This window comes from Carcharhinus amblyrhynchos, unplaced genomic scaffold, assembly GCF_965287045.1.
Source record: "Carcharhinus amblyrhynchos unplaced genomic scaffold, sCarAmb.v2.hapA scaffold_38, whole genome shotgun sequence".
NCBI classification, from domain to species: domain Eukaryota; kingdom Metazoa; phylum Chordata; class Chondrichthyes; order Carcharhiniformes; family Carcharhinidae; genus Carcharhinus; species Carcharhinus amblyrhynchos.
The window spans coordinates 1,304,021-1,319,453 of NW_027649779.1; the positions used below are offsets into that span (position 1 = coordinate 1,304,021).

The 15,433-nt window shown below is 44.5% G+C and overlaps 1 protein-coding gene and 2 non-coding genes across 3 annotated transcripts; 1 reads left to right on the plus strand and 2 right to left on the minus strand.

Moving 5' to 3' along the window:
* Positions 1-1,762: 1,762 nt before the first annotated feature.
* Positions 1,763-1,834, minus strand: trnas-cga (transfer RNA serine (anticodon CGA)). Its single transcript has one exon. It is a non-coding gene; the product is annotated as a tRNA-Ser (tRNA).
* A 442-nt stretch (positions 1,835-2,276) lies between these two features.
* On the minus strand, positions 2,277-2,348 carry trnaq-uug (transfer RNA glutamine (anticodon UUG)). Its single transcript has one exon. It is a non-coding gene; the product is annotated as a tRNA-Gln (tRNA).
* A 4,422-nt stretch (positions 2,349-6,770) lies between these two features.
* Positions 6,771-12,222, plus strand: LOC145362365 (putative G-protein coupled receptor 139). Its single transcript, XM_080218428.1, has 2 exons — positions 6,771-6,867; positions 11,279-12,222. Exons 1-2 carry the CDS (start codon positions 6,771-6,773, stop codon positions 12,220-12,222), a joined length of 1,041 nt encoding a protein of 346 aa, XP_080074554.1.
* The last annotated feature ends 3,211 nt before the right edge of the window (positions 12,223-15,433 follow it).

Below are 15,433 nucleotides of genomic sequence, written 5' to 3' on the forward strand. Positions count from 1 at the left end.
TTTGCCTCCTAGTAACAGCTACATCCACCTGAGGAAATATACTCTGCACGTCCACTTTATCTATCCCCCTCATCATCTTATAAACCTCTATTAAGTCGCCTCTCATCCTCCTCTGCTCTAACAAGGAACTATATTTAAATATACACAGAACATAACAGAGGCAGGATTCGGCTGGATTTCTGAAGGGACTAAGGAAAAAAAAATGAGCGCCGAAGAAAAGAAAATCCAGCGAAAAAGAGGCATGTGTCCAATTATAATAAAATATTATTTGATAACGTCTGGATGATAAAACAGACAAATCCTTAAATCAGTGAAAGGCAAATTTGTACAATAATTAGCAGGTAATCGACATGTTCACTAGCCGGAGGGTAAATATGAATACAAGTATTAAATTCGCTATCCTTCGGCCAGATTTCCGTGTGAATGTTACTGACAGAGATATTAATGCCATTGCTTTACTGATTGTTCCCTTTCCATGGAAACAGGGAAATAAATTTTCCTCAAATATCTCCTCAAACCTGCTGCACGGTCTTGTGATTAAAGTGATACAACACCACCATCTGCTGGAGGACCACAGCGACTGCAGGCGCTGGCGCTTGTGAGTCTGCGAACCAGTTGCTGAAATATGAATATTGAACGATATTGTCCGAGATTGGAGCTTGTAGAAGGACCTCGGCAGGCGTATTCGCCCTTTTTATAACCAGACACCGCAGATAAACCGTGTTCTTCATTTCCCACTGGGAGATAATGTCTGGAGATTGAAGTTGGGATTATTTCAGACTGCAAATTGTACATTCGATGCCGTTATCAGACGTTAATCAAATTCAGAATCTTAGTGGGTAAACACTTCTGCCCTCTGCAATTCGCTGGCAGACAGTTTCAAGGCTTCGTCTTAAAAAAGGGCACAAAGAATCAGACATTTACAGGGATGGACACACACACTCACACACACACACAAACACACACAAATTTCGGGGGTCATGCATATACAGGCACACACAGGTTCTGAAGCACTCAAAGGTAGACACACACACACACACACACACACACACACACAGAGGTATTGGGGCCTACAGAGATACGGGGGGGGGGGGCGCATATACAGATTCAGGGACACATATAGGTGCAGGGGCACATATGGATGCAGATACACCAAGTTTCAGGAGCAGACATATAGAGATACTGGTAACTCCAAAGATACAATGGCACACACAGAATCGGAGGCATATACAATCTCTCTGTTATTCACTGCCAAACTCTCTCTCGTAGTTCCAGAATTTTCAATGAGTTCACTTCTCATTATTCCAAACCTCAGAGAGAACAGCATCATCGCATTAAATCCCCTCCCCAATGACAACTATGCCAATGAAACTTGGTCACGCAGACAGCGAGAGCTTAGAGGGAAATAAGAGTAAACCAGGGAAATGAGATATAGGCACAGAGAGACTGAGTGAAAAAGACCGAGGTCGACAAAGAGAAACAAGGACAGACAGATTTCGACAGAAAATGGAGTAGCAATCCATATCACATGAATTAATAACAATATACATAAAACCAGGGGCCGGAATCCACATGTCCTCTGGAATCGTTGATTTGGGATGAAGGGAACGTCCACGAGCACATTTAACTTTTGAAAGCATCTTGAATGAGTTGTGTCGTTGGATTCCCTGCATTATCAGGTTCTCAAACCAAACCGGGGGTGAACTCATCCTGCTGCGTTCAAGGTAAAGAAATGAACAAGACTTGGCCATGAATAACAATGGGGCTCATGCGGGATTTGAACCCGGGACCGCTCGCGCTCGAAGCGCGAATCATACCACTAGACCAACGAGCCACTGGCGCAAAGGCAGGTACTTATATTGTCATCTTAACCTGATCAGACAGCTACAGTGAAATTTGGAAGCGCTGGAAAAAAGTACTGAGGAAGCCAGGCAGCAAGTGTGCACAGGGAAAGGATTCACTTCTTACACCTCCCATAACCTTTCATTTAAATGGTTAAAGGTTGGAAAGGTAGGAAGTGTTAAACACGTGAAATCCAGGAGCGAGGCAACATAACAAAGATAGCGTGCATTTCAGGAGAGATAAAAGCGAGTCCTGTGGGTTCCATGGCCTGAGCGTGAGGAAAGCAGAATATCGCACAATGTTTATACCAGAGTATGAGACCATTCGCAAGGTCATTGAAACAATCCCGTGTGCTGTGGATAATAGGGAACCGCGGGGTGAACTGTATAGTGATTACACAGGAGCCACAGTGATGAGGCAATCTGCATTATGCAAAGTTCCACCGAGATTTGAACTCAGATTACTGGATTCAAAGTCCAGAGTGCTCACCATTACACCACGGAACCTAAATACTCGGTAGAAAGTTGAAAATCGTCAATAAATATTTGTACCATGTCAACAGCAGGGAGAAATTTCAGCCCCGTTGCACAATCCATGTTTATAAATCCGTTGCTGGTTCCTCCTGTAAAATAAGTAGGCTACCTTCCACTGCATTAAATTTCACTGTAAGTGACCACATTCAAATACTAATGTTTGTATCGAACTTACATAAACCTTACTGCAGTAAATCTACTGAACAACATCAGCTTGTCAGAGCTCTGCTTTCATCACAGCCCTTGTGAGACTTGCCAGAAGTTTCGGTTCCGATTCCAGCATCCGCAGTAATTTGCTTCTTTACTGAATACAATTGATTGAGATTATTCGAAGGAATATGAGAATGATGAAATAATATATGGGTAGAAATCATTGCTCCCTTAGATATTTGCGAGACGAGCGCTTTTAAACTTTGCTGTTCGGGACAAGTTGTACAATCAGATTGAAAGTAACGGTTATCTTCCTGAATTCAGTGACATGGGCTCTCAGTCTAACCATCGGAACCTGCAGCAACACAGCGTAGTTGAACATTGCAGACAGGCTGATTTGGGTTACTCTGGTTTGAGCTGTTTCTGTAGTGTAGTGGTTATCACATTTACCTCCCACGCGAAAAATCCCCGGCTCGAAACTCGAAACATTCATTAAATCTTTCTCATATCACGTAAGGGAAAAGTTGCTAGATTTGAGTTTGCTGCACAACATTGTCTGAACCTGGATATTAAAGGCATGTTATTATTTCTCTGACTTCACCCTCAAATACTTCCGGTGAAACAAGAAAAGTTTTTCTTTGACGGACTGACAGGAAAGTTCGCTTTTGACGCCGAGCAGATTTTCACGTCTGGTTCAGTCTCCATCAGAATTTAATGGGTTTATAGGTGCAGACTAATATGGTTAATCACCATCTGAAATATCTGATAGTAGTGTGTGCTCAAACAGACAGATGCAAGTGATACTGTAAGTGAACTTTTTGGAAATGGCGCACATTTCACAGAAGAATCTTTGTTTTAAAATCGTTTTTCATCTCTAAGAAACAGGAAAAACCAATCAGACAGATGAAGGAATCGAGACTCAGTGCGGATGTACCAGATATTCCTGTAACGGGCCGGAATTTATGCGCCTGAATGTTTCACGCCTATAATAAAAAAGGCTCAAGGATCACTAACAGATAATTCTTGATTCTCCTCCATTTAAATGCATTTGACTTTGTTTAAAAGCTGACGATAGTCAATCCCAAAATTGTGATCTGTATTACCCGGTGATTCGATTGGTTCTGTTGATCAGTTATATTTTCAATTCACTGATGTTCAATTTCAGAAATATTCAATTCATAATGAAGCCATATGTGTTAAATAATGCATTGATACTAAATATTAAAACGAATACTGAGTACAAGTGTGCAATGAGCTTTGACAAATTGTCATCTGGAGCCGAAACGTCCGCCCTTTTCACTCCTTACAGGTGCTGTCAGACTTTGTGAGATTTTGGAGCATTTCCTCTTTTCCCATCCGCAGTAATTTGTTTTCATCACTGAGGACATCTGGTTGAGATTATTCGAAGAAAGATGAAAATGCATTAAGGAATGGGCAGAAATCATTGTTCTCCTAGATATTTGGGAGACGGAAGCTTCTAGCTTACCAGGCAGCCGAAATAGCTCAGTTGGGAGAGCGTTAGACTGAAGATCTAGAGATCCCGGGTTTCGGCGGGATCCCCTTACTGGCTTTCTGTGTTATTTGCTAATTAGCACCGCATTTTGTCTTCAAACATCAATTCATGCAAACTGCAACAGACCAAATACCCATCGCAATTTCCACCCTGCCAGATGTTGTTATATTTCCTCCTTGTTGGATTTTATTTTTTTTAAAAAAACTTCCTCTATTTTCAACCATTCCCAATATTAATGAAAGTTCATGGAGGTGAAGGTTTATCTTTGTTTCCTGATGCACACATGCCATGTAACGTCCTGAGTTTTTCCAACCTCATCACATTTCAGTGCAGATGTCAGGTCCGCTTTTACATGGCAGTGAAAATACATTTAGTTGACATGCTGTTTGAGCGATGGTTTGATGGATTCGGGATGAGATTCTCCCTTTGGATATAAAAGCCTGCACACTTGCGAGAGGCCCTGGGTTCAAATTGCGGACAAGCCCTTGTTCAGAAATGGACGCGTTACGGATTTTGTTTATTTCCCCATGACCTACTGGAATTGGTTCACATGGGATATGATTTGAGAACCCGAGCAGGGACTGCAAGGATTCTATCAACACAACAGACTCATAGAGAATCCAGACATTTTCAAAAAGTGACAATGCTTCCGAACATTCACTAAATCCTTATTCACCCATTCAGAGCTCCCCATGCTTGTGGGTTCAGACAGCTGTTGTGTGTATATTGGGTTGTGGGTGTCTGCCTCACTCTCCGTCCCTCTTGGTCGCTGGAAAACTGTCTCAGACTCTTTCACTCTTTCAGTCTGTCTCTTCGTGCAGCGATCATTGTTTCCTCTTTTGCTCTTTGCTCCCTCTGTTCTCTCACTGTCTATGTTTAACCAAGATTCAGTGCATTTAATCCTGCAATGAGGCAGTTGTCCTGTGAGTTGAGATGCAGTGGGAGTGGGATGAGACTGTTTTCTCTCTACTTCATCCGAGGGGATACACCCTCCGGGCTCCAGCCAATCCACAATGATATATTATAGAACAACAATTAACTTCAATGCAATAATATAACAAGAGATTCTTTTACACTGGGAATAAAGATGATCGATGATCTGCAGCCTTCCAGGGTATCACCTCCCAGGTTATTTCCCCTGCTGGGAGGAGAGGGGCTGGGGACAATCCTGTGCCGGTAATTAACTAAGAGGGTTACACCTTACAGATTTTCGGCCCGGTTGGAGTGGGCAGGGGTAGAGGCCGTGTGTGTGGAAAGCCACCCCGAGCTACTCCGCCCAGTGGCTCACCTCAACTGCCTGATTAAAGTCATTGCAACTCATAAACTCTCAACTGACCTTTAACTATTAACTGAACATTAGCCCGTCAACTAAAAGCAGTTCAGAGGGAGGTGATGGCCGAGTGCTATTATCACTAGAATATTAATCCAGAAACTCAGCACATGTTCCAGAGACCCCAGGTTCGAATCCAGCCTCAGCAAATGGTGGAATTTGCATTGATCAAAAATAAAATCAGGAATCTGCTGATGACCATGAAACTATTGTCAGGGAAACGGGGGAAAAAAACTTGTTCACTCATGTCCTTAAGGGAAAGGGAATCTGCTGTCTTTGCTCAATCTGGCCTACACTGGACTCCAGAGCCACAGCAATGTATTTGACTCAACTGTGCAACTCGGAATGGACAATAAATGTTGGCCAACCAGTGTCTCAAGAATTTTTTTTAAAAAAAGAAGGAATGTGCACGATCCCATTAATCCGCTTGGAAGGCTATTCCTGAAACGGGGTAAAAAACAGTGTCGGTGGGTGCTCAAAGATGTGGCTTTGTCTCCCTGAACTGACAATCTTGTCAACTACATTGGAACAGTACAGTACAGGAACAGACCCTTCAGCCCACGATGTTGTGCCGAACATGACGCCAAATTAATCTATTCTCTGCCCTTGCTCCATATCCCTCTGGTCCTTGTTTATTCATATGCTGATCTAAAAGCCCTTTAAACACATCTTTAAACAAGCCCTTTATCACATCTGCCTCCACCACCACTCCTGGCAGTGCGTTCCAGACAACTACCACTCTTTGTGTGTAAAGAAAAATTACCCTTCATATCTCCTTTGAAATCTTCTGTTTAAATGTGTTTGTGTCCCCTAATATTACACACTTCAACTCTGGGAAAAAATATTCTGACTGTCAATCCTTTCTATGCCTCTCATCATTTTACAGACTCCTCGCAGGCCTCCCCTCAGCCTCCGTCACTCCAGAGGTAGCAACCCAAGTTTGTCCATCCTGTCCTTATAGCTCAGACCCTCCAATCCAGGCAGCACCCTGGTAAAAGTCTTCTGTACCCTCTCCAAAGCCTTCACATCCTTCCTGTAATGTGGCAGCCAGAATTGAGTGTAAACAGAAAGCTGATATTGATATTCAAGTAACCTCGTGTCCCCGTGATAATTCTAGTCAGAAAATATACATGTGCATTTTTTTTAGGATTATAGGAATAAAGAATATTTACACAGGTCTCCCTGACTGGCAGATGTGTTGTTACCCATAAACCCTGGGGGGTGATAGCTGTTGAAATAGTTGTTTGTTCAGTGACTATGAATAAGTGATACTGCCGCGGGATTTTCTGACCCTGTGGATTCGTTCTCCTATAAATAAGGAGGAATATATCCAGGGTTTCATCTGGGGATCACTCCCGGCAACAGGAGCATCGAATCATCAATCTTTACCTACAGGGTGAAAATGTCGCTTTCGTTTCTGGCCAAGCTCAGGATTCTGTGGGCACTCGAAGACATACAAAAAATTTACTACCCCGTGCTGGCAGCAGTCAGTGTTCCTGGTAGGTTACTGCAGGAGGCAGGGTTCAGAACAACGTGGAATCTTAACCCGTGCCTCCTGCTCTTCCACTTCTTCACGCTGCCGACTTAACAACGGTGAAAGTAATTGAAGATAAGGTCGTTTTGAGTAAAGCGATGTTGGTGGGGTGGCACGGCGGCAAACACCGCTGCCTCACAGGGACCCGGGTTCGATTCTCGCTTTGGGTCACTGTCTCCGTGGAGTTTGCACGTTCTCCCCGTGTCTGCAAGGGGGGTTATTTCGAGATACTGTTCAGAAATACATAATGCCCTTGGCCATTTCTTTCATATTCATTCATGGAATATGGTAGGACACTGAAGAGTGCAGTAGAACAGAGGGATGTGGGAGTACAGAAACTTAATTCCCTAAAAGTGGTGTCACAGGTAGATAGGGTTGTAAAGAGTGTTTTTGGAACATTGACCTTTATAAATCAAAATATTGAGTATAAGAGTTGGAACGTTATGATGAAGTTGTAAAAAACATTGGTGAGGCCGAATTTAGAGCATTGTGTGCAGTTCTGGTCATCGAATGACAGGAAGGGTATTAATAAGGTTGAAAAAGTGCAGAGAAGGTTGACAAGAATGTTGCTGGGTCTTGAGAAAGTGAGTTACAGAGAAAGGTGAATAGACTAGGACTTTATTCTCTGCAGCGTAGAAGGACGAGGGGGGATTTGATAGAGGTGTAAAACATAATGTTGGGTATAGATAGAGTGAATGCAAGCAGGCATTTTCCACTGAGGCTAGGGGAGAAAAAAAAACGGAGGGCATGGGTTAAGGGTGTAGGGGGAAAAGTTTAAAGGGAATATTGAGGGTGGAGGCTTCTTCACAGAGAACGTGGTGGGGTGTGGAACGAGCTGCCAGGTGAAGTAGTAAGTGCGGTCTCACTTTTATCATTTCAGAAAAACTTGGGCTTGTACATGGATGAGAGGGATGTGGAAGGATATAGTCCAGGTGCAGTTCAATTGGACTCGGCAGAAAAATGTTTTGGCACAAACCAAGAATAGCCAAAAGACCTGCTTTTGTGCTGTAATGTTCTATGGTTCTATATGGGCTTCTCTACCTTGCCAGCATTTATTGCCCATCCCTAGTTGCTCCTTGTGAATGTGGTGGTCAGCTGCCTTCTCGAATCACTGCAGTCTGTGTTCTGTGGGTTGACCCATAATACCGTTATGGAGGGAATCCCAGAATTTTGATGCGGCGACTGCAACGGAATGACTGATATATTTCCAATTCAGGATGGTGAGTGGCTTAGAATGGAATTTGCAGTTGGTGGTGTTCCCGTGTATCTGCTACCGTTGTCCTTCTAGAGGAAAGCGGTCTTGGGTTTGGAAGGTGCAGTCTAAGGATCTTTGGTGAATTGCTGCAGTGCATCTTGGAGATAGTATACACTGCTGCTACTGTGCGTTGGTGGTGGAGGGAGTGGATGTTTGTTGATGTGGTGCCAATAAAGCGGGGTTGCTTTGTCCTGGATTGTGTCAAGCTTCTGGAGCTGCACCCATCCGGGCCAATGGGGACGATTCCATCACACTCCTGACCATCCTGAAATTATAAGCACCACAAATAGCTATTGTTATTTCACTATTGGTTTAGAGAACCCCCTCGATTAGAACTGTAGAATCCTTACAGTGCAGAAAGAGGCCATTTGGCCCAGTGAGTCTGGACAGACCCTCCAAAAGAGCATCTAACTCAGGCTTGCCCCTTCACCCCACCCTGTTCAATTGGTGAGGTAGCAGCTAGGGTAATGTGTGCAGTTCTGGTCACCACATAATAGGATGGATGTGACTGCACTGGGGGAGAGGGTTTGCACAGGAGATTCTCCAGGGTGATTTGAGTTGATTTATTTTGTCACATGCTTTAGTATACAGTGAAAAACATTGTTTCTTGTTTGCTAAACAAAACATACGATTCATAGAGAAGGAGAGGGTGCATTATGTAGTGTTACAGTCAGAGGTGTAGAGAAAGGTCAACTTAATGCGAGGTAGTTCCATTCAAAAGTCTGACAGCAGAAGGGAAGAAGCTGCTCTTGAGTCGGTTGGTACGTGACCTCAGACGTTTCTATCTGTTTTTTTCCCGACAGAAGAAGTTGAAAGAGAGAAGGACCAGGAAGCATGGGGTCCTTGATTACGCTGACTGCTTTTCCAAGGCAGTGGAAATTGTAGATGGAGTCAATGGATAGGAAACTGGTTTGAATAATGGACTGGGCTTTATCCACGACCCTTTATAGTTTATTGTGCCTTGGGTGGAGCAGGACCCATACTAAGCTGTGATACAACCAGATAGAATGCTTTCTGTGGTTCATCTGGATGAGTTGGTGAGAGTTGGAGCTGACATGTCAAATGTCCTTAGTCTTCTCAGAAAGAGGATGTGTTGGTGGGCTTTCTTAACGATAGTTTCGGCATGAGTGGGAGGGGCAGGGGTGGAAACCAGGACAATTTGTTGGTGACCTGAAAACATGAAAATGAGAAGCCCTCAACAATTTCTACTTCGTCCCCAGTGATGGTGACAGGGGTATGTTCTCCACTACGCTTCCTGAAGTCGATGACTATCTCCGTTTTGTTATTGACATTGAGCGAGAGATGATTATCATTACACCACGTCACCAGTTTCTATATCTCTTTCCTGTATTCCATCTCATCATTGTTTGAGATCTGACCCAGGTGGATTAGCCATGCCAAATTGTCCCCCAGCCTCCAAAGATGGGCAGGTTTGGTGGATTGTCCATGCTAAATTGCCCCTTAGTGTCCCAAGATTTGCAGGTTAGGTGGATTAGCGGGCAGGCACATGACAGCAGCAGGGAAGAAGCTGTTCCCTGAGAAGCTGTAACGGGGATAGTGTCTGGGTAACATGCCTTAATGGAGACAGTCGTTGCAGTCATGATGGGCCAAATGGTCAGATTCTGCACGGCAGGGATTCTGTGATCAAATCTGCATCATTGGTTCATGATTACTTTGACTACCAACGCCACGAATAGGGACGCCTGTGACAGAGAGTCATTTTGGATGCATGTCAAGATACAGATTAATGTTAGTTTGTTGTGAGGAATTTTAACATGCGGAATTGCAGTCAAACTCGATATCTCATCACAAATGCACTAAGTTGATCTTATTAACTGTCAGCATGCAGGAGGTGGCAAGGTGGCCCAGTGGTTAGCATTGCTGACTCACAGTGCAGGAACCAAGGTTCAATTCCCAGTTTGGATCACTGCCTATGTGAAGGCTATCTGTGTCTCCCCATGACTGAATTGATGTAATATTGTCACATGTATTAGCATACATTAAAAACCGATTGTTTCTTAAATGCTATGCAGACATAGAACAAGAAAGAAGAGGGCGCAGAATGTAGCGTTACAGTCACAGCTAGGATGTAGAGAAAGATCAACTTAATATGGGGAAGGTCCATTCAAAAGTCTGACAGCAGCAGGGAAGAAGCTGTTCTTGAGTCAGTTGGTACGTGACCTGAGACTTTTGCATCTTTTTCTCAATGGAAGAAAGTGGAAGAGAGAATGTCCGGGATGTGTGCGATCCTTGCTTATGTTGGCTGCTTTTTCCGAGGCAGTGTCAAACGATGGGAGGCTGGTTTGTGTGATGGACTGGGCTTCGATCATGACCCCCTTTGTAGTTTCTTGCGGTCTTGGACAGAGCAGGGGCCATACCAAACTTTGATACAACCAGAAAGAATGTGTTCTATGCTGTAACTATAAAAGTTGTTTACAGTCATAGTGGAGTAGTTAAGACACATAATAGGAACCAGTAGGACAGCTAAAAACTCAGAACAAAATTACATAGGAATTAGGAGCAGAAGTAGGCAAATTCAGTGATAGCTGGGGTGTAGAGGAAGATCAACTTAGTGCAAGGTAGGTCCATGCAAAAGACTAAAGGTAACAAGGAAGATGCTGTCCTTAAGGGAGGGGGTGGGGTGGGGTGGGTGTAGGGCGGGACAGTGGTTAGCACTGCTGCCTCACAGCGCCAGAGACACAGTTTCAATTCCAGCCTTGGGTCACTGTTTATGTGGAGACTGTACATTGTCCCCGTGGATTCTCTCCAGGTGCTCTGGTTTCCTCTCACAGTCCAAAGATGTGCAGATTAGAGTGATGGGCCATGCTGAATTGGCTATTTGTCGGGGGGTCTAGCAGTGTAAATACATGGGATAACAGGAATACGATCTGGGTGGAATTGTGGTCGGTACACGCTCGATGGGCTGAATGGCCTCCTTCTGCACTGTAGGGATTCTATGAGTCAGTTGTCACGTGACCTCAGACATTTTCCTCTCTTTTGTACTTGCGTGGGTTTCACTGTAATGTCATTGCAGTGTTAACGTAAGCCTACCTGTGACAATAATAAATAAACTTTAACACTAATTTGCTGGATATTTTCATTCTGTCTCTCCCACATACAGTTAATACGCTGACGATAGTGATCTTGTGTCGGGGAAAGTGTGGCCTCTCCAAGTGTGTGATTCGCTATCTGGTTGCCATGGCAGCAGCTGATCTACTGATAATCATCATTGATCTAATCCTGAGGCATATTCCCATTGTGTATCGAGAGCAATTTACTTTCCTGTTGTACATTCGAGTGTGTAACATCCACGCGGTTGTCCTTTACGCTGTCACTGACTGTTCTGTCTGGTTCACTGTCACTTTCACCTTTGATCGATTTGTGGCCATTAGTTGCCAGAAGTTAAGAGCTAAATACTGCACTGAAGAAACAGCAACTGTGGTTCTCGTTACAGTGACGGTGTTGAGCTGTTTGAAGAACATTTTCTGGTATTTTCTGTATGCAAGTAAGTACTGGCTTTCAAACACACCCTGGTTTTGCAACGTGTTGCCTCATGCATCTCACTCACTGGCCTGGGCTCTTGTTGAATTTATGCATTACATTTTAACACCGTTCGTTCCATTTGTATTGATTTTGTTGTTCAATGTATTGACATTCAGAAGCGTCTTATTGGCCAGCAGGGCCCGCATGAGACTCCGCGTTCGGGGCAGTGGCGAGAGTTCCAACGACCCAGAAATGGGAAGGCGACGGAAATCCATGGTCTTACTCTTTCTAATCTCGGGGAATTTCATGCTGCTGTGGGCACTGTTTATGTCCTGTTCGATAGTGAGACGATTAGATTACTTGGGATATTCAGTTCACGTGCCCACATTTGTTCCTGAAATTGGTTTCATGCTCCAGCTCCTGAGCTGCTGTACAAATACTTTTATTTATGCTGTTACTCAGAGTCAATTCCGAAAGGAGTTAGTGAACGGTATTAAATATCCCCTGATGATGATTGTCAAACGTGTTCAAATACGAGACATCACACATTCATTTCCTGGACTATGTTCGAAAGTTCAGTGATCAAATAAAATGGACATGGAAGCAAAGTAGCTGATTCACCACTGACATTAGAGCAAACAGTTAATTTGATTTTTTTTTCATCAAAAAAACGAAATGATAATGAATGTTCTTCAAGAAAGAGCCAATCAACTGGGGGCCAAAATAGATATCTTCTATTAAATGGTGTGAGCAAACTCCATGGAGAAAGTGGTTTTTAATTTAAGTTTATTTACTCAGGTCACAAGTAGGCTTGCATTAACACTGAAATGAAGTTACAGTGAAAACATTCCAGCCATCACATTCCTGTGCCTGTTCGGGTACTCTAAGGGAGAATTAAGCATCACAAATGTGCCTAACCAGCATATCTTTCAGACTGTGGGAGGAAACTGGAGCCCCTGGACGAAGCCCACACAGATATGGGGAAAATGTGCAAACTCCGCACAGGCAGTGACCCACGCCAGGATTGAACCAGAGTTCATGACATTGAGAGGCAGCAGTGCTAACCACTGTGCCAGTGTTGCCCCCAGGATGTGAAATTTCAGAGTGGGAAAACAATGAAAAACCCCAGGTTACTGCCTGTGTGATGTTTTCACACTCTATCTATGTCTGCGTGGGTTTCATCCAGGTGTTCTGGTTTCCTCCCACACTCCAAAGATGTGAGGGTTAGGTGGATTTTCCATGCTAAATTTTCCCTTTGTGTCCAAAGATGTGAGTGTTAGATGCAGTGGCCATATAACTTGTCCCTTAGTGCCTAAGTATGTGCAGATTAGGTGGATTGGTCATGCTAACTTTTCCCTGTGTGTCCAAAGATATGTAAGTTAGGTTGATTGGCCATGCCAAATTGTCCCTTAATAACCAAAGGTGTGCAGGTTAAGTGGATTGGCCATGCTAAATTGTCCCTTAATAACCAAAGGTGTGCAGGTTAGGTGGATTGGCCATGCTAAATTGTCCCTTAGTGCCCAAAGATGTGCAGGTTAAGTGGTAACCCTAACACCTCTCCCTATCTCTGCAACCTCCTCCAACTCATACACCCCCTCCCTATCTCTGTAACCATCTCCTGCCCCTACATCCTTCCATACTTCTGTAACCTCCTGCAGCCCCTGCAGCCCCACCCTATCTCTGTAATCTCCTCCAGCTCTGACACCCCCTCTCTGTCTCTGTAACCTCCCCCAGCCCCTTAACCCTGCTGAATCACTTTCCAGCCCCTACAGCCCTATTTCCGATAGTCAAAGCTTTGACAAAGAGTCGCCTGGACTTGAAACGTCAGCTCTTTTGTCTCCTTAGAGTTGCTGCCAGAACAGCTGAGGTTTTCCAACACTTCATCTTTTGGTTTCAGATTCCAGCATCCACAGTGACTTGGTTTCATCCAGGTTATGTTGCAGCTGTATAAGGTGCTGGCGAGGCCACACCTGGAGTACTGTGTACAGTTGTGGTTTCCTTACATGAGAAAGGATATACTGGCACTGGAGGGGGTGCAGAGGAGATTCGCTGGGTTGATTCTGGAGATGAGAGGGTCGACTTACGAGGAGAGACTGAGAAGGCTGGGGCTATACTCATTGGAATTCAGAAGAATGAGGGGGACATCTTATAGAAACATATAAGATTATGAAGGGAATAGATAAGATAGTAGCTGGGAGATTGTTTCCACTGGCATGAGAAACTAGAACTAGGGGGCATGGCCTCAAAATAAGGGGGAGCAGATTTAGGAGTGAGTTGAGGAGGAACTTCTTCACACGAAAGGTTGTGAATCTGTGGAATTCCCTGCCCAGTGAGGCAGTTGAGGCTCCCTCATAGAATGTGTTTAAGGCAAGGATAGACAGACTTTTGAATAGTAAAGGAATTAGGGGTTATGGCGAGCGGGCGGGTAAGTGGAGTTGAGTCCACGAAAAGATCAGCCATGATCTTATTGAACGGTGGGACAGGCTCGAGGGGCCAGATGGCCTACTCCGGCTCCTATTTCTTTCATCTCCTTCTGCAACGAGGGGCTCAAAACGGTGTTTGATAATCGTTGCTGCGGGGGAAATTTGGGGCTGTGAGAAAGGTAGTGGGTGAAATTAAAATTGGCAAGTAAACCACTCGACCACTGCTCATTTAGTGTCTGCAATGATCCTGCAATTCGGACACGCACGCGTGTAACATTCTGACCGATTGGGATTCGAAAATATGGCTGGGTTTTGTTTGTTTTTTATTCATTCACGGGATGTGGGCGTCGCTGTCGAGAACAGCATTCATTGCCCAACCCTAACTGGCCTCTTGAGAAGGTGGCGAATGAGCTGCGATCTCAAAACCACCACAGTCTCCTTGTAGTGTAGGTACACCCACGGTGCTGTTAGCGAGGGAGCTCTGGGATTTTGAACCCAGCCACAGTGAAGGAACGGCTGAGATATTTGCAAGTCGGGGATGGTGAGTGAATCGGAGACGGGGGAACCTCCAAGTGGTGAGTGTTCCCCAGGTATCTGCTGCTCCCACTCCCATTGGTTGCCCATCTGTATGGCAGAGATGGCGGGTTTGGAAGGTGCTGTGGAACGAGCCTTGGTGAGTCGCTGTGGTGCATCTTGTAGAGGGTACACACGCTGTGCATCGGTGGTGTAGGGAGTGAATGTTTGTGGTTAGCGATTTGATCAACTGGGGACTGGTTTCTCGCGGATGGTGTTATAGAAACCAGAAGTAGGAAAAGGCCATTTGGCCCTTCGAGCCTGCTCCGCCATTCATTATAATCATTGCTGATCATCGAATTCAATATCCTGATTCCCACTTTTCTCCCATATCCCTCGATCCCTTTAGCCCCAAGAGCGAAATCTAATTTCTTCCTAAAATCACACAACGTTTCGGCGTCAACCACTTTCTGTGGGAGTGAATTCCACACATTCACCACCCTATGGGTGAAGACATTTCTCCTCACCTCAGTTCTAAAATGTTTACCGCTTATTCTCAAACTATGACCCCGAGTTCTGGACTCCCCCCACCATTGGGAACATTCTTACTGAATCTACCCCATCTAACCCTGTTTTCTATGAGATCCCCTCTCACTCTTCTAAACAACAGTGAATATAATCCTAACCGATTTAACCTCTCCTCATATGACAGATCTGCCATCCCAGGAATCAGCCTGGTAAACCTTCGCTGTACTCCCTCTATTGCAAGGATATCGAGCATCTGGAGGGGAACCACACTCATCCAGGCAAGTGGACAATGTTCCATCACAGTCCTAACCTGTGTCCTTGTAGATGAT